Raw genomic sequence first — 25,726 nt, 5'->3', positions numbered from 1 at the left:
ACCCCCGGTGCCAGCCTCGTCTATGCCCGGGTCTCGGTCCGTCCTGCCGTGCCCCGGTCCCGTTCCGAGCCCGGTCCCGGTCATTCCTGCCGTGTCCCCGGTGCCAGCCCCGGGCTGGCTCCTCTGCACTATGTCCCAGCCCCGGTCCCGGTAATTCCTGCCGTGTCCCCGGTGCCAGCCCCGCTCTTTGCTCTGTACCCGATCCTTCCTCTTCCCCTCCTCTCCCGGTCCCGGTCCCGGTGCCGATTCGGCTCCTCCGTGCCGTGCTCCCGACCCCAACCCCGATCCTTTGTACCGTGCCCCAATCCCGGTACCGCCCGGTGCCCCCGCTGCCGGTGCCGCCCCCCCGGAGCCAAGGAGGACACGGTCGCACGGGGGTCCGAGGCTGCTTTATAAGGGCGCCCGGTCCGGCGGGCGAGCGGGGCGGGGGTCGGGCAGTGCTTCCCGGTACCGGCAGGGAAAGGAAGGGGAGCCCCGGGGCACCGGGCCCGGGGTGGGGTCGGGCGGGTCGGGGACAGCCCCGGGCCCGCTGCTGGTTCCAGTTCCACGCTCTGTGTCCGGTCTGCTCCCGGTGCCGTGTCCGGTCTGCTCCCGGTGCTGCTCCTCGCGGGGGATCCGGTCACAGGGCCAGCACCGGCGGGAACACGGCCCCGTCTGTGGGGACACCACGGTGACACCGGGGGCATGGGGACACCGCGGTGACAGGGGACACCGGGGACATGGGGAGAGAGGGGACACGGGCAGGGGAAGGGGGACACCGGGGTGACAGGGGACACTGGGAGGAGAGGGGACACCGAGCAGAGAGCGGACATGGGAGGGAGAGGGGACACCAGGGACAGGGCAGGGGGAGAGGGGACACCGAGGGGAGAGGGGACACTGTGGGGAGAGGGGACAGGGCAGGGGGAGAGGGACACAGGGGTGATGGGACACCAGGAGGGGAGAGGGGACACTGTGGGGAGAGAGGACACTGAGCAGAGAGCGGACATGGGACGGAGAGGGGACACCGGGGTGACAGGGGACACCAGGAGGGGAGAGGGGACACTGTGGGGACAGGGACACAGGGGTGATGGGACACCAGGATGACAGGGGACACCAGGAGGGGAGAGGGGACATCAGAGTGACAGGGGACACTGTGAGGGGAGAGGGGACACGGGGACATGGCAGGCGGAGAGGGGACACTGGGGGGACAGGGGACACCAGGGGGAGAGGGGAAATGAGGAGGGGAGAGAGGGACACCAGAGTGTGAGGGGACACAGGGGACACCATGGTGACAGGGGACATGGCAGGGGGAGAGGGGACACCGGGGTGAGAGCAGACACTGTGGGGAGAGGGGACATGGGGAGGGGAAGGGGGACACAGGGGTGACAGAGGACACCAGGAGGGGAGAGGGGACATTTGGGGAGAGGGGACACCGGGGTGACAGGGGACACTGTGCGGGGAGAGGAGACATGGGGACATGGCAGGGGGAGAGGGGACACTGGGGGGACAGGGGACACCAGGGGGAGAGGGGACACTGGAAGGGGAGAGGGGACACGGGGGGGGGGGGGGAAGAGGGGACATGGCAGTGGGAGAGGGGACACTGGGGTGACAGGGGACACCGGGAGGTGAGAGAGGACCCTGGGGTGACAAGGGGACACCGGGAGGGGAGACAGGACACTGGAGTGTGAGGGGACACTGAGGGGAGAGGGGACATGGGGACATGGCAGGGGAGAGAGGACACTGAGGGGAGAGGGGACACCGGGGATAGAGGGGACACGGGGAGGTGAGAGGGGACCCTGGGGTGACAGGGGGACACAGGGTGAGAAGGGACAGGAGGGGAAAAGGGACACCGGGGGGGGAGAGGGAACATAACAAGGAGAGAGGGGACATTGCAGAGGGAGAGGGGACATCGGGGAAGGGAGAGGGGACATCGGGCAGAGGAGGGAAGGGAGACACTGCAGGTGAGAGGGGACACCAGGGTGACAGGGGATATGGGAAGGGGAGAGGGGACATGGGGACAGTGGGGAACACGGCCTCGTCTGTGAGGACACAGCGGGGTGACAGGAAACACAGCAAGGTGAGAGGGGCATGGGGAGGGGACAGGGGACACAGTGGGAGAGGGGACAGCAGCCAGGAGGGAACACGACCTCAACTGCGGACACACAGCACGGGAGCCAGGGGACACGGCAGGGTAAGAGGGGACACAGAGGACACGGGGAGGGGACACAGCAGTGCCATCTTACGCTTGGGGCTGCTCTGGCTGTCGGGCTCGGGCACCTTCCAGTCCAGCTTGCGGCCCTTCTCGTAGAGCCCCTTGAGCACCTTGCGGAACTCCTCGGGCTCGGCGCCCTGCGGGCTCAGCTCCAGGTACTTGCGGTACAGCTGCAGCGCCGTGCGCGCGTCCTCGATGCTGTCGTGGGTCTCCCCCTGGATCTTCAGGTCTGCGGGGACGGCGACACGCCCGGCTCAGCACCGGGACCCTCCCGGTTGGGCTCCGCCCCTTCCCGGATCCCCGAGCGCCGGTACCGACCCAGGAAGTACCAGGCGAGGAAGCGCAGGGAGATCATCCTCTTCCTCGGGATGTGGAACAGGTACACGGTGTCGATCACCTGGTCCTTGGGCACCTGCGGGGGTGGCACGGAAATGTTTGATGAAAAATCATTTTGTTGGATTTTTTTCTCGAAATGTAGAAAATGTAAACAGTAATTATCTGCTGCTGGGGAATGCGACAGGTGCATCTTTGAGTGGTCTCAAATTAATTAATTTAATTGATGGCCAATCGCAGTCCGGCTGTCTCAGACTCTCTGAGAGTCACCAGATTTTATTATCATTCCATTCTTTTCCTTTCAAGCCTTCTGATGAAATCCTTTCTTCTATTCTTTTAGTAGAGTTGATATATTTTAATATAATATATGATATATTATATTAATATAATTATGATCTATTGTAATATAATATACATACCATAAAATAATAAATCAGCCTTTCTGAAACATGGAGTCAAGATTCTCATCTCTTCTTTCTCATATCTTCTATTCTTTTGGTTTTAATATATATTATATTATATTGTATTATATTATTTGTATTTATTATATATATTTTTATATTATATATATCATAAAACAATAAATCAGCCTTTCTGAAACATGGAGTCAAGATTCTTGTCTCTTTCTCATCTCTTCTATTCTTTTAGTATAGTTTTAATATAATATACATTATATATGTAATATATAATATATATTATACATTTTATAGCTAATATATTATAGAATATATATTATACATTATATTAAATATATATAATAAAAAGATATACTATATATTTAATATAGTATATATTTTATGTAAATATATAAATATATAAGTAAATATATAAGTAATATATAAATGTGTAAATATATAATATATAAATAATTATATCTATTACTTATAGTATAATAATATATAATATATAACATATAATATATAACATATAATATATAACATATAATATATAATATATAATATATAATATATAATATATTATATATACTATATTCTATATTATATATTATATATTATATATTACTATAATCTATATTAAATAGATATAATATATATTTAACATAATATCTATTATATATAAATTTAATATAATATAATATATATATATAAAATAAAATAATAAATCTGCCTTTCTGAAACCAGATTCTCATCTCTTCCCTTGTCGGGGTTGCCTGCAGATTCCCCAGGGGAGGGGACCCCTCCCAGCCCCACCCCAGCCCCCCACCATGGCCAGGGAGGGGGCTCAGGTTGTCACCATCAGGTTGATGACACGGAAATCCTTCTGCAGCCCGTGGCCCACGAACTTGACGCCCACGTCAATGAGGAAACGCAGCTTCAGGTAGGTGGATTTGAGCGTGGTCAGGTGCTTGGAGGAGATCTTGGCATCCAAATCTCCTGGCTTGATCCCCGAGTATTGGGTCAGGTAATCCACCACCTGTGGGGTGATCAGGGCACCTGGAGGGGCTGCAGGGACCAGGGGCTTTGCCCCCTCCTCAATTCCCCTCTCAGCACCCTGGGGAGGGGCTTGGTGGTGTGGGACAACAGGCCCAGGTGATCATGGAGGACATGGGAGTGCAGGTGAGGACATGGGAGTGCAGGTGAGGTCACCACAGAGGACATGGGGAACACCCAGGTGTCCATGGAGAACACCCAGGTGTCCATGGTCAGCACTCAGGTGAGTGAGAGTCCAAGTGAGGTCACCACAGAAGCCCATGGAGAACATGGAGCCCATGGAGAACACCCAGGTGTCCATGGTCAGCACTCAGGTGAGTGAGAGTCCAAGTGAGGTCACCATGGAGAACACAGGAGGGCAGGTAAGGTCACCAAAGGGGACAAAGGGGTGCCTGGAGAGCAGCCAGGTGTCCATAGAGAGCACACGGGTGTCCAGATGTGGTCACCACAGAGGACAGAGGAGTTCATGGGGAGCACACAGGTGTCCAGGTGAGGTCACCATGGAGAACCCAGAGTTGTCCAAGTGAGGTCACCATGGAGAACACCCAGGAGCCCAGGTGAGGACACCATGGAGAACCCAGAGTAAGGTCACTACAGAGAATACACAGGTGCCCAGGTGAGATCACCATGGAGAACGCACAGAAGCCCAAGTGAGGTCATCATGGGGAACCCAGAGTTGTCCAAGTGACATCACCATGGAGAACACAGAGGTGTCCAAGTGAGGTCACCACAGAGAACACACAGGAGCCCAGATGAGGTCACTGTCACCTGCAGAGCAGGCCCATGTCCCTCCTGGTGGCCTGGGGAGCTGTGTGAGCCCAGGTGGGCCCCCATACCTGTTCCTGGGTGGAGATGTAGTCATCGATGAAGGGCACACCCTCGTTGGGACCCTGCCCACGCACGCAGGTGATCCGGGCCACCGACATCTGGCTGGGCTTGATGGTGGACTTGGTGCCATCACTGCGCAGCTCGGCCTCCTCCTGCCACCAAGGACGGGACACGTGGTGACCAAGAGGGTGACAGGGGACACGGGGAGTGAGAAGAACCCCGTCCCCCTTGTCCCTTTGTCCCCCACCTCGTTCAGCGTGACGAACTCGGCGTCCAAGCCCACCAGGTCTCCAGCTTGGGGCATCTCGTTGAGCATCAGGGGGATGAAGGTGGCGTGGCACTTGCGCTGCTTGCGGGCCAGCGACGCCTCAGCCAGGAGCACGCTGGCCTCGATGGGGTTCTTGACTGTGCAGGGAAAGGGGAAGGAGCTCAGCGGTGCCACCACCGCCGCCACTTCCACCCCGGGAGGGGAGGCACTCACTGACGAGGTTGTACTTGGAGTTGAGGTTCCTCCTGGCGTAGTAGAGGATGGCTGGAACCTTCCAGCTCATGTCAAACTGCACAGCTTCGCACTGCAGGGGAGAGGGGACGCTCAGCGACAGCCCCGGGGGCTCCACGAGGTGTTGTCACCTCGGGGCTCACCTTGTCCACGGGCTCGATGAGGAAGTCGTTGAAGAGGTACCACTGCTGGTGTGTGACTCCCTGAGAGAGGGGGAAAAGCACCAGCAGTGACTGCTCTGCCCGCTTACCAGGGAAAGGAGGCTGTGACTGTGCCCATGTGGGAACCCCCGCCCTTCCTGGGACACCGTGGGGAAATCCCTGCTGCCCTGGCTGCTGACAAAGGACCAGAAAGGATTGGGCTGGACGGGCTCTGGGCTCTGCCCAGCTCCTGAGCAAAACTCCAGGGAGATGCAAGAGATAAGAGACAGGGATGGAGGCTTGACACAACTCTGGGAACTCCTGCCTTGGGCATCTCCAGCAGAAACCAGGACTGCCCAGACCAGCCCTTTCCTCGGGAAGGCTGATGACGTCCCTGCCCTTACCTGGAAGTACAAGGACAAGCTGGCACCGTGCCCGTGGCCAGGAGGAACCAGCTTGAGTGGGTGTGGGAAGGAGATTTCTTCAACCCTTCCTTCCCCCTGAGGGGCCCCACAGCTCTTGGCACGTTCAGCCCAAACCCTCCACGCTTGGCTGAGAGAGCCAGCAATGACAGATCCCCCTCAGAGGGGGCTGGTGGGGTCTCAGGGTCTCACCTCCTTGCGTTGGTGGTAGGTCTCTCCCACCTTGATGTGCCCCACCAGGCTGCCCCCAGTGCGGGAATCCAGGATGTGGACAACGGTGGCCATGAGGTCGTAGATGTACACGGACTCGGGGTCGTCTGTTGGGCTCAGCTGAGGGAGGAATTAGGAAAATGTCTGAGCCCCCCCAAACCACCATTTTTGGTGCTCCTCTGAGTTATCTCCTCATCATCTCTCAGCAGAAAGTGGTTCTGAGGCAGCTCTGCTCCCACGTGCCTCTGTCACTTCACCCGCAGGATTCATCCCTGATTCTGTGACTTCACCTGTGGTGGTTCTGTCACCTCACCCACAGTTATTTTTGTCACTTTACCTCATCAGTCTCGCTCCAGTTGCTCACATCGAGCTCTTTGCTCTTGGTCAACCTCATCTTGATGGCGTGAGGGATCCAAATGTTCTTCAGTTCCTCCACGGAAGGATACGAATGCCCCGTGTCGGGGTTCCCCAGATCCTTCCTGCACGGGGAATCATGGAAAGCTGAGCTGCAGGGAGATGTCACCCGGGCCAGCTGATTTTCTGTGATTTTCTGATTTTTCTGCAATTTCTGTGGCAAGCCGGAGGTGCTTGGAGCAGGAGTCTGAGTGAGGTGCTCAGCCAATGTGGTTTTGGGGCTTTTGTCACTTACAAAAGGGGCACGAGATGGGTGACAAAGGGGATGTGGTGCAGGTTTACCAAATTCACATTATTTACATGAGAAATAGAATCACCCAGGAGGTGTCACTGCTCAGAGGTGCCACCTCAGGAACAAAATCCCAGAATCCTTGAGGTTGGAAAAGCTTCCCAAGGCCATCAAATCCAACCTCTGGCCAATCCCCACTTTGTCACCCACAACCATCATTCCTTGGCCACCAACAGGAGGAATGGTGACTCCACCACCTCCCTGGTGTTTCCAAACTCTTTCCATGAAGAAATTCCTCCTGAATGGTCACCTACCAGTCTCCAAGAGAGATCTCCTTTCCCTTGGTGATGTCAAAGCCTCCTCTCTTCATCATGGCTTTCTGAAAGGAATACTGGCAACGAAACACAGGCAAGCATCAGCACACGGTGACAGGCCAACCTTGGGGACACTTGGGTGACAGCCAGGCCAGGAGCAGGGAAAATATTAAATATTGGTGACAGGGAAAAAAAAAAAAAAACAAAGGAAACCAAACATCCCAAGGTGCTCTCAGGGGACTGGGGGAAGGACAAAGTCACTCCTGCAGTCCCTTCAGCTCTGCCACGCCAGGAGATCTCATCTTTTCCGATTCCAAAGGTACAAACCATGCCCTAGGCATGACCCAACCTGCACCGGGTCCTCAGGTGGAGGGAGAGAGGCCAGAGAGGCAGCGAGAGCAGAGTGAAAACCTCGACCCCAGCGTGCCGGGAGAGTCTCCCCCACCTCAGCCTGTGTCTTCCAGAAATCTGCCTCCTTGGAGCTGTTCACCTCACAGTTAATGACCAGCACGTCTGGCAGGCAGCGGATGTTCCTGGTCTGCACCTGCAGGGGAGAGGGACAGGTGGGAATGAGAGCCCAGAGAGGGATTTGGGACATCTGGGTGGGATTTGGGACATCTGAGTGGGATTTGGGACATCCGAGGAGGATTTGGGACATCCAAGCAGGATTTGGGACATCTGCCACTGCCTTGGTTCCTTCCTGCCTGGCTGCAGTCCTTGGGGCACTTCCATGATAACAGAGTGGGTAATCTCTCCTTGCTGAATCCTGCCCCTGGAGAGGAATCACAGAGCCAGGAATAACCCAAGGCAGCCAACCGGGCCAGGAACGGGATTTGGGACATCTGAGTGGGATTTGGGACATCCAAGGAGGATTTGGGACATCCAAGCAGAATTTGGGACATCTGCCACTGCCTTGGCCTCCTCCCCTGCCTGGCTGCAGTCCTGGGGGCACTTCCATGATTACAGAGCTGTGGGGTTGTTCCTCCCTGTTGAATTCTTGCCCCTGAGAGAGGAATTCACAGAGAAGAGGAAATACCCCAAGGCAGCCAGCCAGGCCAGGAATGGGATTTGGGACATCTGAGTGGGATTTGGGACATCCAAGCAGAATTTGGGACATCCAAGCAGAATTTGGGACATCCAAGCAGACTTGGACATTGCACTGTTTGGAATTTCTCCCCTGCCTGGTTGCAGTCCTGGGGGCACTTCCATGATTACAGAGCTGCTCCAGCTGCTCCTGTGGGGTTGTTCCTCCCTGTTGAATCCTTGCCCCTGAGAGAGGAATTCACAGAGAACAGGAAATATCCCAAGGCAGCCAGCCAGGCCAGGAATGGGATTTAGGAAATCTGAGTGGGACTTGGGACATCTGAGTGAGATTTGGGACATCCGAGCAGAATTTGGGACATCCAAGCAGGATTTGGGACATCTGCCACTGTTTTCAATTTCTCCCCTGCCTGGCTGCACTCCTGGGGGCACTTCCAGGATTACAGAGGGGTTATTTCTCCTTGCTGAATCCTTGTGCCTACAAAAGGAATTCACAGAGAACAGGAAATACCCCAAGGCAGCCAGCCAGGCCAGGAATGGGATTTGGGACATCTGAGTGGGATTTGGGACATCCAAGCAGAATTTGGGACATCCAAGGAGGATTTGGGACATCCAAGGAGGATTTGGGACATCCAAGCAGGGTTTGGGACATCTGCCACTGCCTTGGCCTCCTCCCCTGCCTGGCTGCAGTCCTGGGGGCACTTCCAGGATTACAGAAGGCTTGTTTCTCCCTTCTGAATCCTTGTCCCTACAAAAGGAATTCACAGAGCCCAGGAAATACCAGGAACTGAATTTCTGGAATCCTCTCAGAAGGTTCCCTGGTGACTCAGGCAGAAACTGCCCCACTCATGCCCGTGGTCCCACAGCCCCTCGTGGCTGTGCCCCCATGCCAGGCTCACCGTGGGCTGGTATTTCTCACAGTTCTCACACCAGGCTTGTGTGTTCTGCTCCAAGCAGATGCTACGCTTCAAAATTTGGGCAAACTCGTAATCCTTGGCTGGTTTTTCTGCAGGGAGAAAGGAGAATAACGTCACCTCCTCCAGCACACAAACCTTGACCAACTGAGCTCAGCCAAACCTCTGGGGTTTTCCTCGTAACCACCAACCAGAAAGTCAAGCCCCAAAAGTGTTTTTTTTTTTTTTTAAAGCCAAAAGCTTGGCTGGTTGGAAAACCATCCCCTGGAGCTGAGGGAGCTCCTGGTTGTGGGTGTGTTCCAGCTGGGAAAAATCGTGGAGGACCAAGCTGAGGGGGCTGGGCCCTGCTCTCACCGGTGCTGTCGGGGTAGGAGAGGGTGAAGAGCAGCGTGGAGGACACACGGACGGTCTCCTTCCCACAGCGGCACATGCTGCAGTTCTCCATCTCACAGCTGAACAGCTGCCCGATCACAGAGTCCCCCGAGGAGCCAAAGCTGCTGGAAAAAACAGCAGAGACATCCCTGAGCTGGGGACTCACAACTCCCAAAATTCCAGCAGATTTTGGGGAATCAGCCATCAGAGCAGCCCCAACCTTCCAAGCCCCTCTGTAAAAAGCCTCCAAACAGGTTTTAGGGGGGGGCAGAAGCTCAGCACAAAATTCAAATACCCACAACTCCCAAAATTCCAGCAGATTTTGGGGAATCAGCCATCAGAGCAGCCCCAACCTTCCAAGCCCCTCTGTAAAGCCTCCAAACAGGTTTTAGGGGGGGGGCAGAAGCTCAGCACAAAATTCAAATACCCACAACTCCCAAAATTCCAGCAGATTTTGGGGAATCAGCCATCAGAGCAGCCCCAACCTTCCAAGCCCCTCTGTAAAAAGCCTCCAAACAGGTTTTAGGGGGGGGCAGATGCTCAGCACAAAATTCAAATACCCACAACTCCCAAAATTCCAGCAGATTTTGGGGAATCAGCCATCAGAGCAGCCCCAACCTTCCAAGCCCCTCTGTAAAGCCTCCAAACAGGTTTTAGAGGGGGGCAGAAGCTCAGCACAAAATTCAAATATGTGAAAAGCTGTAATTCCCATGGATCCCTCAGGGCATGAGTGGCCAAAAAAACTTCCCAAGGGATGGATGGGTGGGGTCTCTGGTGAGCAATCCCCCTCCCCAGCTTGGCTCATTCCCTGTCCCATCCCCATACCAGGGTGGGCTCACCTGCTGCCAGCCCCCCTGTAGGCCTGAGGTCCCTCCTGCTCTTGGGTTTCCTGGTGCAGCTGAGTCAGGATGAAACGGTTCCAGCTCTGAATCAGCCTCCCCAGGTTCACTTTCCCCGTGGCTTCATCTGAATCTGCCAGGATCAAGCCCAGAGCCGACGCCTCCGGGATGGTGCGGAAAGCCCGCAGAAAATTGCTTCCCTGGGCATGGGGCAAGAACAATGTCCCCAAGGTCAAGTGACAGGAATTTCCATCTGCCTGCCCAGCACCACACCCTTGGGCAGCCCAGCCCAGCCCAGACCTGGCAGGGATCTCCTCTGGACAAATCCAGCATGTGGAACAGCAAGCCCAGCTCGCAGCCCAGGCAGAATTCCTTCTGGCACAGGTGGTTCTGGACCAAGCAGCGAACTGGCTCCAGGAAATACAGCACCTGGTGGAGAACCAGCAGTTAGGGGGGCTCTGGGGGGTCACAAACAGGGGTTTGGGTGGGACTGGAGCCAGAGCATTGTCCCTGACCTCTCATAACCCCATTAACCCCATTAACCCCAGGTTATGGGTTAGATTTTCCAGGTTATGGGGAACACTCCTGAATGCTCCAAACCAGGGAAGGGAACTCAAGCTTCCCTCTGGAGAAATAAAAAACCCCAACACAACCCCACAGCAGTGATAGGGGAAGCAATGAGAGGTTTGTGCTCCAAGGACAGATAAAAGAGGGCAAAGAAAGGTTTTAGAAATGGAATTATAGAGAATTTTTGCTCCCACCTGGATCATGCAGTTGCAGTAAGCATTGGGAATGTGGGGCTCCAGCCCTGCGAACAGCGTCTTGTTGTAATGCTTGAAATCAAAATCCTCCAGCCCCAGCTTGGAGTATTTGATGGTGACCTGAGCAGAGATGTGACAGGTGAAACAAACACCTCCCCATGGATTCTGCTCCCCATTGTGCCCCAAATCAGCCCCCCAAGGCCACCACCCACCTTCCTGTACTTCTTGGCCACCCTGTAGAGATGTGGCTCCTCCTCACGCCCGATGGGCGACTCGGGGACTTGGCTGAAGTTGTCAAACTCGTTGTCCATCTCCTTTAACCTGTAAGGAATCTTGGAGCAGGCAGAGAGGATGAGCAGCTGGAGCCTGAGGTGGGGAGAAACCCCACAAGCAGCTCCTGGGCTTTCCTGCTTGCCCTGAATGAGCAAAGGGATCCACCAGAGCAGAGCGGGGCCCTCCCTGGAGCTGCACCTTCCTGCTGGCAGGGATTTGTCACTGTGGGAAAGCACAGGGCAGTGTTTTCCCAAGGCTGAGGGACGTGCCATGAACCCTCCCAAGAGCTCAGACCTTCCCTGCCCTCAGAGCCACGCAGGGATGGAGCTGGGAGCTCCAACTCCATCCCTGGCAGCTCCAACTCCATCCCTGGCAATTCCAGCTCCATCCCTGGCAATTCCAGCTCCATCCCTGGCAATTCCAGCTCCATCCCTGCCAATTCCAACTCCATCCCTGGCAATTCCAACTCCATCCCTGGCAATTCCGACTCCATCCCTGGCAATTCCGACTCCATCCCTGGCAATTCAAACTCCATCCCTGCCAATTCCAGCTCCATCCCCGGCAATTCCAGCTCCATCCCTGGCAGTTCCAGCTCCATCCCTGGCAACTCCATCCCTGGCAACTCCAACTCCATCCCTGGCAATTCCAGCTCCATCCCTGCCAATTCCAACTCCATCCCTGGCAATTCCAGCTCCATCCCCGGCAATTCCAGCTCCATCCCTGCCAATTCCAACTCCATCCCTGCCAATTCCAACTCCATCCCTGGCAACTCCAGCTCCATCCCTGCCAATTCCAATTCCATTCCTGGCAATTCCAGCTCCATCCCTGGTAATTCAAACTCCATCCCTGGTAACTCAAACTCCATCCCTGCCAATTCCAGCTCCATCCCTGGCAGTTCCAGCTCCATCCCTGCCAATTCCAGCTCCATCCCTGGCAGTTCCAGCTCCATCCCTGGCAATTCCAACTCCATCCCTGGCAACTCCAACTCCATCCCTGCCAATTCCAACTCCATCCCTGCCAATTCCAACTCCATCCCTGGCAGTTCCAACTCCATCCCTGGCAATTCCAGCTCCATCCCTGGCAACTCCAACTCCATCCCTGGCAATTCCAACTCCATCCCTGGCAACTCCAACTCCATCCCTGGCAACTCCAACTCCATCCCTGGCAGTTCCAGCTCCATCCCTGGCAACTCCATCCCTGGCAACTCCAACTCCATCCCTGGAAATTCCAGCTCCATCCCTGCCAATTCCAGCTCCATCTCTGGCAATTCCAGCTCCATCCCTGGCAATTCAAACTCCATCCCTGGCAATTCCAACTCCATCCCTGGCAATTCCAACTCCATCCCTGCCAATTCCAGCTCCATCCCTGGCAACTCCAGCTCCATCCTGGCAATTCAACTCCATCCCGGCAATTCCAGCTCCATCCCTGGCAATTCCAGCTCCATCCCTGGCAACTCCAACTCCATCCCTGGCAATTCCAACTCCATCCCTGGCAATTCCAGCTCCATCCCTGCCAACTCCAACTCCATCCCTCTCCCTGCTCAGGAGAAGCTGCCACCTCCAAACTCCACCTGCACCATCCTGAGGGAATGGGATGGGATTCCACCTCTTGTCCTGAAACCTCGGGGATCCCTCAGCATGCACAAAGCTCCATCCCCTCCCAAAATCCCCAAAAATCCCCGTCCTACCTGGTTACGGAGCTTGGTCCTGGGGTTTGGGGCGTAGCCAATGAACCCCACCTTCTTCATGGTGCGCAGGATTTCGGGATCCACCGGGGGGGCTCGCCTGGAAACACCCCCTGGCTCAGAGCAGCATCTCCCACCCACCCAAGGGGGCTCAGGGACCCACTCTGAGGGGTCCTGAGTGTTCCCCCCTCCCCAGGTTCATTTTCCATCCCAATAATAGGGCAGCAGTGCTGAGTATGGGGGTTTTGGGGTTAGAAAGAGGGAAAATGAGATTCCACATGGGCAGAGCAGAGTCAGGATCCCACTGGGATCCACCAGGGAAACACCCCCTGGCTCAGAGCAGCATCTCCCACCCACCCAAGGGGGCTCAGGGATCCACTCTGAGGGGTCCTGAGTGTTCCCCCCTCCCCAGGTTCATTTTTATTCACAATAATAGGGCAGCAGTGCTGAGTATGGGGGTTTTGGGGTTAGAAAGAGGGAAAAGGAGATTCCACATGGGCAGAGCAGAGTCAGGATCCCACTGGGATCCACCAGGGAAACACCCCCTGGCTCAGAGCAGCATCTCCCACCCACCCAAAGGCAGCTCAGGGATCCACCCTGAGGGGTCCTGAGTGTTCCCCCCTCCCCAGGTTCATTTTCCATCCCAATAATAGGGCAGCAGTGCTGAGTATGGGGGTTTTGGGGTTAGAAAGAGGGAAAATGAGATTCCTTATGGGAAAAGCAGAGTCAGGATCCCACTGGGATCCACCAGGGAAACACCCCCTGGCTCAGAGCAGCATCTCCCACCCACCCAAGGGGGCTCAGGGATCCACCCTGAGGGGTCCTGAGTGTTCCCCCCTCCCCAGGTTCATTTTTATTCCCAATAATAGGGCAGCAGTGCTGAGTATGGGGGTTTTGGGGTTAGAAAGAGGGAAAAGGAGATTCCACATGGAGCAGAGGCAGGATCCCACTGGGAGTGGGAGGGAGGGAGGTTGGACCATGTCCCACCATCCTCACACTTCCACCACAGGAAACTCATCTGGTGTTTCCCAAGCAGGAATGATGCCTTAGGATTCAGCTTTTCTATTTTTTATATCGTGTACTGCTTTGTGGTATAACTCTAAAATTCCACAGCCTGACAGCTGCTGTTCTCTCATTTCATTCACATGAAACAATTCCTCTCTGAAACTCAAGGACACCTGACTCAAACTCCTAGAGATGTAAACAACAGTGAGTTGAGGGGGGCAAACTTGGAGTAAATAACTCCATTACCTGAGGCTGTAACTGGAGTAACTCACTCCATTACCTGAGGCTGTAATTGGAGTAACTCACTCCATTACCTGAGGCTGTAACTGGAGTAAATAACTCCATTACCTGAGGCTGTAATTGGAGGAAATGCCTCCATTACCTGAGGCTGTAATTGGAGGAAATGCCTCCATTACCTGAGGCTGTAATTGGAGGATAAACTCCTGATATGTAAATACACCAAACTTATAAAATGTGAAAAACTCACGATCAACATCTTGGGTGTAACCTTTAACTACCCAAGGTGCACCTATTGAAATCCTTCAATAAAAACCTGCTTTTCATTTAATTTAATCCCTCTATCCTCTGTTCTAGGAACAGAAAGGGGGAGGACTCAGCCAGAGTGAGAATTTGGGAATTCTTTCAATGGGAATTTAGGAATTACCTCGGTGCTGGAGCCGAGTAACTCACTCCATTACCTGAGGCTGTAATTGGAGTAACTCACTCCATTACCTGAGGCTGTAATTGGAGTAACTCACTCCATTACCTGAGGCTGTAACTGGAGTAAATAACTCCATTACCTGAGGCTGTAACTGGAGGATAAACTCCTGATATGTAAATACACCAAACTTATAAAATGTGAAAAACTCACGATGAACATCTTGGGTGTAACCTTTAACTACCCAAGGTGCACCTATTGAAATCCTTCAATTTAACTTAATCCCTCTATCCTCTGTTCTAGGCATGAGGAAAGAGAGGGACTGTGCCAGAGTGAGAATTTGGGAATTCTTTCAATGGGAATTTAGCAATTACCTCGGTGCTGGAGCCGAGTTGGCGGCCGGCCAGTCGGAGAGCAACGCGTCGCTGGTCAGCGGCACCGGGATCAGCGACAGAGGCACCAAATCCTGGTTCCAATCCAGGTGTGGCAGCGTGTCCACCATGCAGGGCAGGGCAAAGTCGGTCTCACGGGAGTAGGCGTTGAAAGTGACCTCTGGGGAGTCGGCCCACAGGTGGACGCAGCCCTCGGAGTCGCCGAAAGCCAGCGCCTGCTTGCTGGCAGACACGTCGAAGGTCATGATGAGCGGCCCCACGGTGTTGACGTGGAAGATGTCGGCGGGGTTGGCCAGCCCCGTGGGCTCACAGAACTGGCACTGGCCTGGGCAGGAGGGAAAATGGGCAAATGTGGTGCTAGGAAGGTGTGGGAGTCAAGCACGGTGCTGGATATGGGATGGTGGCGCTTGTGGGGTGTCCTGAGTGGGAAGGGAGCCACAAGGAGCAGAGTGCAGCTCATGGTCCTGTGCAGGACAAGTCCAAAAGTTCTCCAGTCCCCAAATCCCAACACCTGAGAGTGTTGTCCCTGACCTCTCAAATTATGGAATATCCCAAGCTGGATTGTCAAGTCCAACTTCTGTTCTTGCAGAGGACAAGCCCAAAAGTTCCTCAAATTTCCAGATTCCAACGCCTGAGAGCATTGTCCCTGACCTCTCAAATTATGGAATATCCTGAGCTGAAAGGAACCCACATGGATCATCAAATCCAAGTCCTGTTCTTGCACAGGACAAACCCAAAAGTTCCTCAAATCTCCAAATCCAAGCACCTGAGAGCGTTGTCTCTGACCACTCAAATTATGGAATATTCTGAGCTGAAAGCAACTCACAAGGATCATCAAATCCAAGTCCAACTTCTTGCACAGGACAAACCCAAAAGTTCCTCAAATCCTCAAATCTCCAAATCCCAACACCTGAGAGCGTTGTCTCTGACCTCTCAAATTATGGAATATTCTGAGCTGAAAGGAACCCACATGGATCATCAAATCCAAGTCCTGTTCTTGCACAGGAGAAGCCCAAAAATTCCTCAAATCTCCAAATTCCAACATCTGAGAGCATTGTCCCTGACCTCTCAAATTATGGAATATCCTGAGCTGAAAGGAACCCACATGGATCATTGAGTCCAACTCCCAGTCCAGCAAAGGACATCCCAAAAGATCCTCAAATCCCCAAATCTCAAAACCTGAGAGCGTTGTCCCTGACCTCTCAAATTATGGAATATCCTGAGCTGAAAGGAACCCACATGGATCATCAAGTCCAACTCCTGTTCTTGCACAGGAGAAGCCCAAAAATTCCTCAAATCTCCAAATTCCAACACTTGAAAGTGTTGTCTCTGACCTCTCAAATTATGGAATATCCTGAGCTGAAAGGAACCCACATGGATCATTGAGTCCAACTCCCAGTCCAGCAAAGGACAAGCAGTTCCTCAAATCCCAATACCTGAAAGCATTGAGATGTTTGTACTCCAAGAATTTACAAAGACAGATAAAAGAAGGGAAAGAAAGGTTTCAGAAATGGAATTACAGAGAATTTTTGCTAAAATTGTCACGCACAATTGACCTCACCTGTCTGGGAGATGATGGCCAGGCGCGAGGTGTAGGTGGGGATGAAGCGCAGGAAGAAGGGGTCGATGTGGACCTGCAGGGGGGTGGTGGCCCTCATCATCCTGAGGTCATAGACCTTGAGGAAACGGTCGCAGGCCAGGCCGTTCATGCGGCTGGAGAAGCCACAGGTCACCAGCAGGTTCCCGTGCACGTCAAAGTCCGACAGGCTCCCGGAGTGCGCGTCAAACTCGTGCTCCACCACGAAGGTGCGCAGGTCACGCAGGGACACCTGAGAATGGAGGTCCTGCCTGTGGTCACCAAGGCTCTGGAGGTCTGGGGAGAGCTGGAATTTTGGGATTTTTCCCCTCCCTGAACAGGGGTTACCTTGCCCGAGGTGTGGCCGCAGAAGAAGAAGCGGTTGGATTGCCTCATGATGGTGATGCCGGGCACCTCCACGGTGTACTGGGAGAGAGGAGGGAGAGCAGGGATCAGCCAAGGGCAGGGATGGAGCAGGGATGGGCAGAGAAAAGCAGGGATGGAAGCAGAGATGAGCAGGGATGGAGCAGGGATGGGCAGAGAAAAGCAGGGATGAGCAGGGATGGGAGCAGGGATGGGAGCAGGGAGGGAGCAGGGATGGAGCAGGGATGGAGCAGGGATGGAGCAGGGATGGAGCAGGGATGGGCAGAGAAAAGCAGGGATGGGAGCAGAGATGAGCAGGGATGGAGCAGGGATGGAGCAGGGATGGGAGCAGGGATGGGAGCAGGGATGGAGCAGGGATGGAGCAGAGATGGAGCAGGGATGGAGCAGGGATGGAGCAGGGATGGGAGCAGGATGGGAGCAGGGATGGGAGCAGGGATGGAGCAGGGATGGGAGCAGGGATGGGAGCAGGGATGGGAGCAGGATGGGAGCAGGGATGGAGCAGGGATGGAGCAGGGATGGAGCAGGGATGGAGCAGGGATGGAGCAGGGATGGGAGCAGGGATGGGAGCAGGGATGGGAGCAGGGATGGGAGCAGGGATGGAGCAGGGATGGAGCAGGGATGGAGCAGGGATGGAGCAGGGATGGAGCAGGGATGGAGCAGGGATGGGAGCAGGGATGGAGCAGGATGGGAGCAGGGATGGAGCAGGGATGGAGGAAGGATGGAGGAGGGATGGAGCAGGGATGGAGCAGGGATGGGAGCAGGGATGGAGCAGGGATGGAGCAGGGATGGAGCAGGGATGGAGCAGGGATGGGAGCAGGGATGGGAGCAGGGATGGAGCAGGAGGGGAGGAGGGAGGCAGGGATGGAGCAGGGATGGGAGCAGGGATGGGAGCAGGGATGAGCAGAGAAGAGGAGGAAAGGGCAGAGAAGGGCAGAGAAGAGAAGGAAAGGGCAGGGAAGTGAGTAGAGATGAGCAGGGAAGAGCAGGGATGGCAACAGAAGAGGAGGGAAGGGCAGAGAAGGGCAGGGAAGAGAGTAGGGATGAGCAGGGAAGGGCAGGAAAGGGCAGGGATGGAGCAGGGATGGAGCAGGAATTGAGAGGGGATGGAGCAGGGATGGCAGCAGAGATGAGCAGGGATGGCAACAGAGATGAGCAGGGATGGGAAGAGAAGAGGAGGGAAGGGCAGGGAAGGGCAGGAAAGGGCAGGGATGGAGCAGGGATGGCAACAGAAGAGGAGGGAAGGGCAGGGAAGGACAGGGAAGAGAGTAGGGATGAGCAGGGATGGACAGGGTAAGGCAGGAAAGGGCAGGGATGGAGCAGGGATGGAGCAGGGAAGGAGCAGGGATGAGCAAGGAAGAACAGGGATGGAGAAGGATGGAGCAGGGATGCGCAGAGATGGACAAGAATGGACAAGGACGGACAGGGAAGGGCAGGAAGAAAGCAGAGATGAGGAGGGATGAGCAGGGATGGAGCAGGGTTGGGCAGGGATGGGCAGGGAAGAGAGTAGGGATGAGCAGGGAAGAGCAAGGAAGAGAAAGGGAGAACAGGGAAAAGCAGGGAAGAGAGCAGGGAAGACCAGGAAAGAGCAGAGAAGAGCAGAGATGACCAGGGAAGAGCAGAGAAGAGCAGAGATGGACAGAGAAAAGCAGAGAAGACCAGGAAAGAGCAGAGAAGAGCAGAGATACCAGGCAGGAATCCCAGAGCGAAGCCCCAGGGAGCAGCCCCCAGCCCAGCCACACCTTCTGGGTCTCCTGCACGGTGTTGAGGTCCATCTCCAGCACGTGGTTCTGCAGCCCGGCCACCAGCAGGGTGTTGTTGTCCGTCAGCAGGAGGCTGTGCATGTCCTCGGACTCATCCATGCTGGGGACAGGCAGGACACCCTGAGACCCCTGGGACCCCTCAAACCCCTGAGACCCCAGAGAATCCTGAGGCTCCTCAGAGCCCTGAGACCCCTGGGACCCCTGAGATCCCTGAAGCCCCTGAGGCCCCTGACATCCTTGAGACCCCTCAGACCCCTGACACCCCAGAGACCCCAGACACACCTGGAGACCCCTGAGACCCCTGAGACTCCTGACAACCGTGAGACCCCAGAGAACCCTGACACCCCAAGGACCCCTGACACCCCTGAGGTTCCTGAGACCCCAGAGACCCCTAAGACCCCTGACACCCCTGAATCCCCAGAGACTCCAGACAGCCCAGAGACCCCTGACACCCCTAAGGCTCCCAACACCCCTGAGACCCCAGAGACCCCTGAAATCCTTGACACTCCAAAGACCCCTGAGGCTCCTGAGACCCCTAAGACCCCTGAGACCCCTGACATCCCAGAGACCCCTGAAACTCCTGAGGTTCCTGAGACCCCTGAGGCTCCTGACACATCTGAGACCCCAGAGAACCCAGAAAGTCCTGAGACCCCAGAGACCCCTGACACCTGTGACACCCCTGAGACTCCTGAGACCCCACAGACCCAAAGACCCCTAACACTCCAGAGATCCCTGAGACCCCTGACACCCCAAAGACGTCAGAGACCCCTGAGGTTCCTGAGACCCCAGAGACTCCTGAGACCCCTGAGACCCCAGAGACCTCTGACACACCTGACACCCCTGAGACCCCAGAGACCCCAAAGACCCCAGAGACCTCAGAGACCCCTGACACCCTAGAAATGCCAGAGACCCCTGACACCCCCCACACCCCTGAGACCCCAGAGACCCCAAAGACCCCTGAGACTCCTGAGGCCCCTGGGACCCCTGACACACCTGAGGTTCCTGACACTCCTGAGACCCCTGAGGCTCCTGACACCCCAGAGACTCCTGAGACCTCTGAGACCCCCAACACCCCAGAGACCCCTGACACCCCAAAGACCCCAAAGACCCCCAACACCCCTAAGGCTCCTGAGACCCCAGAGACCCCAGAGACCCCAGGGACCCCCTGACACCCCAGAGACCCCTGAGGCTTCAGAGACCCCTGGGACCTCTGACACCCCAGAGACCCCTGAGACCTCAAAGACCCCAAAGACCCCAGAGACCCCTGAGGTTCCTGAGACCCCAGAGACTCCTGAGAACCCAGAGACCCCTGAGACCCCTGAGGCTCCTGACGTTCCCAGAGACTCCGGAGACCGCAGAGACCCCTGAGATTCCTGAGACCCCAGAGACCCCCAACACCCCCGAGGCTCCTGACACCCCAGAGACCCCCGAGACCCTGCCCAACCCCTGGAGTGATCAGAGAAAGTTCTGGAAGGGGCCAGCAGCACCCACAGGAAGCTGGAGGGGCCAGGAGCACTCACAGGTAGTCGAAAATGATGAGGCCTCCCCGGGACAGGTACTTGAGGTTGGATTTGGTGAGGAAGAGGACGCCGTTCTCCAGGCTCTGGATCTGGCGGATGTCGTCGCTGCTGTTCACCTGGAAGGACGAGTAGCGCTCCAGAGTGGGCCCGAAGAAGGAGGTGGCGTGGCCCTGAAAGGACAGGGGACAGGGATGTCACAAGCCCGTGTCCTGGTGGGTGTGACACAGCTGAGTGTTGCTTCATCCTCTGCCAGATCCTGGATTTTCCAGGTTATGGGGACATTCCTGACACTCCAGGGAAGGCAGCTCAGGCTTTTCCCTGGATAAATAAAAAATCCCAACATGTCCCCTCTGCCCTGAAAGCAGAGGGGACAGGGATGTCACAACCCCCTGTCCTGGTGGGTGTGACACTGCCAGATGCAGGTTATTGAGGTTTTCCCATAACTCATTAACCCCATAACCCCATTAATCCCATAACCTCATGTTATGGGTTAGGTTTTTCCAGGTTATGAGGGTTTTCCTATAACCCATAACCCCATAACCCCATTAATCCCATAACCCCATTAAGCCCATAACCCCATGTTACGGGTTAGGTTTTTCCAGGTTATGAGGGTTTCCTATAACCCATAACCCCATTAATCCCATAACTCCACAAACCCAGGTTATGGGTTAGGGTTTTCCAAGTTATGGAGACATTCCTGACACTCCAGGGAAGGCAGCTCAGGCTTTTCCCTGGATAAATAAAAAAATCCCAACATGTCCCCTCTGCCCTGAAAGCAGAGGGGACAGGGATGTCACAACCCCCTGTCCTGGTGGGTGTGACACTGCCAGATGCAGGTTATTGGGGTTTTCCCATAACTCATTAACCCCATAACCCCATTAAGCCCATAACCTCATGTTATGGGTTAGGTTTTTCCAGGTTATGGGGGTTTTCCTATAACCCATAACCCCATAACCCCATTAATCCCATAACCTCATGTTATGGGTTAGGTTTTTCCAGGTTATGAGGGTTTCCTATAACCCATAATCCCATTAATCCCATAACTCCACAAACCCAGGTTATGGGTTAGGCTTTTCCAGGTTATGGGGGTTTTCCTATAACCCATAACCCCATTAATCCCATAACCCCATTAAGTCCATAACCCCAGGTTATGGGTTAGGTTTTTCCCAGGTTATGGGTTAGGTTTCCTATAACCCATAACCCCATTAATCCCATAACTCCACAAACCCAGGTTATGGGTTAGGGTTTTCCAGGTTATGGGGACATTCCTGACACTCCAGGGAAGGCAGCTCAGGCTTTTCCCTGGATAAATAAAAAAATCCCAACATGTCCCCTCTGCCCTGAAAGCAGAGGGGACAGGGATGTCACAACTCCCTGTCCTGGTGGGTGTGACACAGCTGAGGGTTGCTTCATCCTCTGCCAGATCCAGGTTATGGGGTTTTCCCCCACAGAGCTTCCAAAACCCCTCCAGAGCTTCCCAAATCCTGCCCAGATCTCTCCAAATCCTTCCCAGACCTTCCCAAAACCTCTCCAGAACCGCTCAGAACTTCCAAAACCTCTCCAGAGCTTCCAAAACCTCTCCAGAGCTCCCCAATCCTTCCCAGATCTTCCAAAACCTTCCCAGACCTTCCCAAAACCTCTCCAGAACCGCTCAGAACTTCCAAAACCTTTCCAGAACTTCCAAATCCCTCCAGAAACACCCAAAACCTCTCAGAGCTCCTCAAAACCTCTCCAGAACCTCCCCAAACCTTCCCAGATCTTCCAAAACCTTCACAAAACCTCTACAGAGTTCCCCAAACATTCCCAGATCTTCCCAAAACCTCTCCAGAACTTCCAAAACCTCTCCAGATATTTTCAAACCTTCCCAAAACCTCTCCAGAGCTCCTCAGAACCTTCCCAGATCTTCCCAAACCTTCAGAAAACCTCTCCAGAGCTTCCCAAACCTTCCCAAAACCCCTCCAGAACCTCTCCAGATCTTCCCAAAACCTCTCCAGAGCTTCCAAAACCCCTCCAGAACCACCCAAAACCTCTCCAGACCCTTCCAAAGCCTCTCAGAGCTCCTCAAAACCTCTCCAGAACCTCCCCAGATCTTCCAAAACCTTCACAAAACCTCTCCAGATATTTTCAAACCTTCCCAAAACCTCTCCAGAGCTCCTCAGAACCTTCCCAGATCTTCCCAAACCTTCAGAAAAACTCTCCAGAGCTTCCCAAACCTTCCAAAACCTCTCCAGAACCTGTCCAGAGTTCCACCAGCTCCCCACGTACCCCGTGGTTGCCGACCCAGAGCATCTCCTCGTGCAGGTCGAAGTGTGCCACGGCCACGGGCACGCCGACCTCGGAGACGGCCGTGTGCAGCTCGCTGTAGATGCCCTCCATGAGGGGCACGGGGTCGGGCACCGGGAGCCCCTCCAGGGCCACCCCCTCGGGGTCCAGCTCCACCAGGTTGGGGTTCAGGTGCGGGTCCAGCACCGGCTCCAGCGCGGGGTGCAGGGGAGGAGCGAACTCGGCCAGGGAGGGGTTGAGGCCCTCGAAGTTCATGGTGGGTCCTGGACCTGGAGAGGGGACAGAGGGACAGAGGGGTGGATCAGGGACAGCCGGGGGTCTGGAACCAGGGATGGGATGAAGGAACCGGGGATGGACAGGAACTGGGATTACTGGGAGTGAGGGATGGGAATGGGCCTGAGGGGCAGGAACGGCAGGGAGGGGTTGAGGCCCTCGAAGTTCATGGTGGGTCCTGGACCTGGAGAAGGGACAGGGGGGTGGGTCAGGAACAGCCGGGGGTCTGGAACAGGGATGGGATGAGGGAACCGGGGATGGGACGGGGGAACTGGGATTACCAGGGGTGAGGGACGGGAACAAGGTGGGGGCAGGAACAGCAGGGAGGGGCTGAGGCCCTCAAAGTTCATGGTGGGTCCTGGACCTGGAGAGGGGACAGAGGGACAGAGGGACAGAGGGACAGAGGGACAGAGGGACAGAGGGACAGAGGGACAGAGACAGACCAGGGCTGGAACTGGGGATGGGATGGGGGAATCAGGGATGGGACAGGAACTAGGATTACTGGGAGTGAGGGACGGGAACAAGGTGGGGGCAGGAACAGCAGGGAGGGGCTGAGGCCCTCAAAGTTCATGGTGGGTCCTGGACCTGAAGAGGGGACAGAGGGACAGAGGGACAGAGGGACAGAGGGACAGAGACAGACCAGGGCTGGAACTGGGGATGGGATGGGGGAATCAGGGATGGGACAGGAACTAGGATTACTGGGAGTGAGGGACGGGAACAAGGTGGGGGCAGGAACAGCAGGGAGGGGTTGAGGCCCTCGAAGTTCATGGTGGGTCCTGGACCTGGAGAGGGGACACAGGGACAGAGGGACAGAGGGACAGAGGGACAGAGGGTGGGTCAGGGACAGACCAGGGCTGGAACTGGGGATGGGATGGGGGAATCGGGGATGGGACAGGAACTGGGATTACTGGGAGTGAGGGATGGGAATGGGCCTGAGGGGCAGGAACGGCAGGGAGGGGTTGAGGCCCTCAAAGTTCATGGTGGGTCCTGGACCTGGAGAGGGGACAGAGGGACAGGGGGTGGGTGAGGGACAGCCGGGGGTCTGGAACCAGGGATGGGATGAAGGAACCAGGGACAGGACGGGAATTGGGATCACTGGGGTGAGGGATAGGAACGGGGCTGAGGGGCAGGAATGGGACTGAGGGGCAGGAACAGCAGCTGGATCACAGGGGGTGAGGGACAGGAACCAGGAATGGCAGCCGAGATTCCTGGGGGTGAGGGATGGGAATGAGGGACGGGAATGGGAGTGAGGGGCAGGAACGGCAGCCGGAATCTCTGGGGGTGAGGGATGGGAACGGGAATGAGGGGCAGGAACAGGAATGAGGGACAGGAACAGGGGTGAGGGACGGGAATGGCAGCGGGAATCACCGGGAGTGAGGGGCAGGAACCAGGAACGGCAGCCGGGATTCCCGAGGATGAGGGACGGGAACGGGGCTGAGGGGCAGGAACGGGGATTGAGGGCCAGGAACATCAGCCGGGATCGCCGGTATAGGGGTGAGGAGCAGGGCCGGGATGTGAAGTCCCTGCTCCAGGGGGTGATCAGAGCCTGGCATGGACGGGGGAAGGGGCTGGGGCGGTCCCTGAGCACCGGGGAGGGGGTCTGGGTACCGGACTGAGGTCCTGGGCACCGGGCACTGATCCCTGAGCACCGGGCAGGGGTCTCTGAGCACCAAGGAGGCGTCCCTGGGTACCGGGAACTGGTTCCAGGACACCGGGCACTGTCCCTGGGCACCGGGCAGCATCCGGGCTAATGGGGAAGCAGCCCAAGATGCCAGGCAGCCTCCCGGGGATACCGGGCAGTGCTCCCAGAGCACGGAACAACCTCCAGAGGAAGCGGGCAGCATCCCAAGGCACCGGGCAGTGTCCCAAAGCACCGGGCTGTCCCGGGGAGCCAAACCGGGCCCCGCCCCGCCGCACCCGCGGGGCTCCGGGCCAGCTCCGCACCCGCCGCCTTTATCACCGCGACCCCACACCGCTATCAGCGCCCGCAGTCCCAGGCGTGGTGCCGGGCGGGGGGCCCGTCCCGAGCGGCCGCTCTCACCGAGCACCGGAGCCGCCGCCACCCCCACACCCCGCCGCGCCCGCCGTTACCGAGCCGGGGCTGCGGGCAGAGCCGCGCCGGGGCCGCGCTGCCGGGCTCGTCCCGCTGCGCCGCCGCGGCCGGGCCGGGGCCGGGGCCGCTCCCGCCGTCGCTACGGCAACCGCGCCCCCTGCCCGGTAAACCGGAGCCGCCCAGCGCCGCCGACCAATGGCAGCGCAGAGCGCTGGTGCGCTGACCAATCAGCTCCTGAAGAGGGCGGGACTAAGCGGAGCGGCGGGACGGGGCGGCGCACGGGTCAAAAAGGATGCGATCGGCTGGTTCGCGGCAGGGGAGCCCCGGGGGGAGTCCCGGGACCACCGAGAGCCCCTCGGAGCCCCGGAAGCCTCTCGGTGCCCCGGGCGCTGCCGAGCCGTGTGGCGGCTGGGGTCTTTGGGGTTCCACGGAGCGTTCCCAGTTACCTATGAGAGCCTATGGGGTGCTACGGAGCAGCCCGGGGCGTCCCACGGTGCCCGCGGGTGTCTGGCACCTCTCGGGGTCCCCAGGTGTCCCCAAGTGCCGATCACAGTCCTTGGCATTCCTACACAGCGTGCACGGGGGTCCCACAATGTCCCCTGGTGTTTCTCAATGTCCCCGGGGGTCCCACAATGTCCCCTCTACCCCAAAGCGTCCCCAGATGCCTTTCAGTGTCCCTCAGTGTCCCACGGCATCCCTCAATATCCCTCAGTGTCCCTCAGGGTCCCTAAATGGCTCCCAGTATCCCCCAGTGTCTCCAATGTCCCTGAGGGTCCCTCTGTGTCCCAAGTGTCCCTCAATGACCCTCAGTGTCCCTCAATATCCCTCAATGTCCCTCAGCGTCTCCAAATGCCCCCCAGTGTCCCTGTAGGTCCCACATTGTCCCACAGGGTTCCTCAGGTTCCCC

At 56.3% G+C, this 25,726-nt stretch overlaps 1 protein-coding gene across 2 annotated transcripts; it reads right to left on the bottom strand.

Annotated features, from left to right (window-relative positions):
- Positions 1–370: 370 nt before the first annotated feature.
- On the bottom strand, positions 371–24,966 carry PAN2 (poly(A) specific ribonuclease subunit PAN2). 2 transcript variants are annotated; one of them, XM_064734999.1, is made up of 26 exons: positions 24,858–24,966; positions 22,476–22,762; positions 20,211–20,380; positions 18,670–18,790; positions 16,895–16,972; positions 16,532–16,799; positions 14,953–15,295; positions 12,919–13,015; positions 11,171–11,290; positions 10,959–11,078; positions 10,498–10,626; positions 10,198–10,397; positions 9,341–9,483; positions 8,972–9,078; positions 7,477–7,575; positions 7,032–7,108; positions 6,412–6,553; positions 6,057–6,194; positions 5,446–5,505; positions 5,285–5,375; positions 5,051–5,208; positions 4,812–4,955; positions 3,779–3,958; positions 2,510–2,603; positions 2,223–2,420; positions 371–654 (listed from the first exon to the last, which is right to left on the bottom strand). In XM_064734999.1, the coding sequence occupies exons 2-26, from the start codon at positions 22,746–22,748 to the stop codon at positions 620–622; spliced, it is 3,585 nt and encodes a 1,194-aa protein (XP_064591069.1). In that variant the 5' UTR covers positions 22,749–22,762; positions 24,858–24,966; the 3' UTR covers positions 371–619. The 2 variants fall into 2 exon arrangements, with proteins under 2 accessions (XP_064591069.1, XP_064591070.1); XM_064735000.1 differs by having other exon boundaries at positions 9,341–9,480.
- Positions 24,967–25,726: the final 760 nt, after the last annotated feature.

This window comes from Zonotrichia leucophrys, chromosome 29, assembly GCF_028769735.1.
Source record: "Zonotrichia leucophrys gambelii isolate GWCS_2022_RI chromosome 29, RI_Zleu_2.0, whole genome shotgun sequence".
Classification (NCBI taxonomy): domain Eukaryota; kingdom Metazoa; phylum Chordata; class Aves; order Passeriformes; family Passerellidae; genus Zonotrichia; species Zonotrichia leucophrys.
The sequence above is the reverse complement of the archived record's forward strand: the minus strand, read 5'-3'. Positions and strand labels throughout refer to the sequence as shown.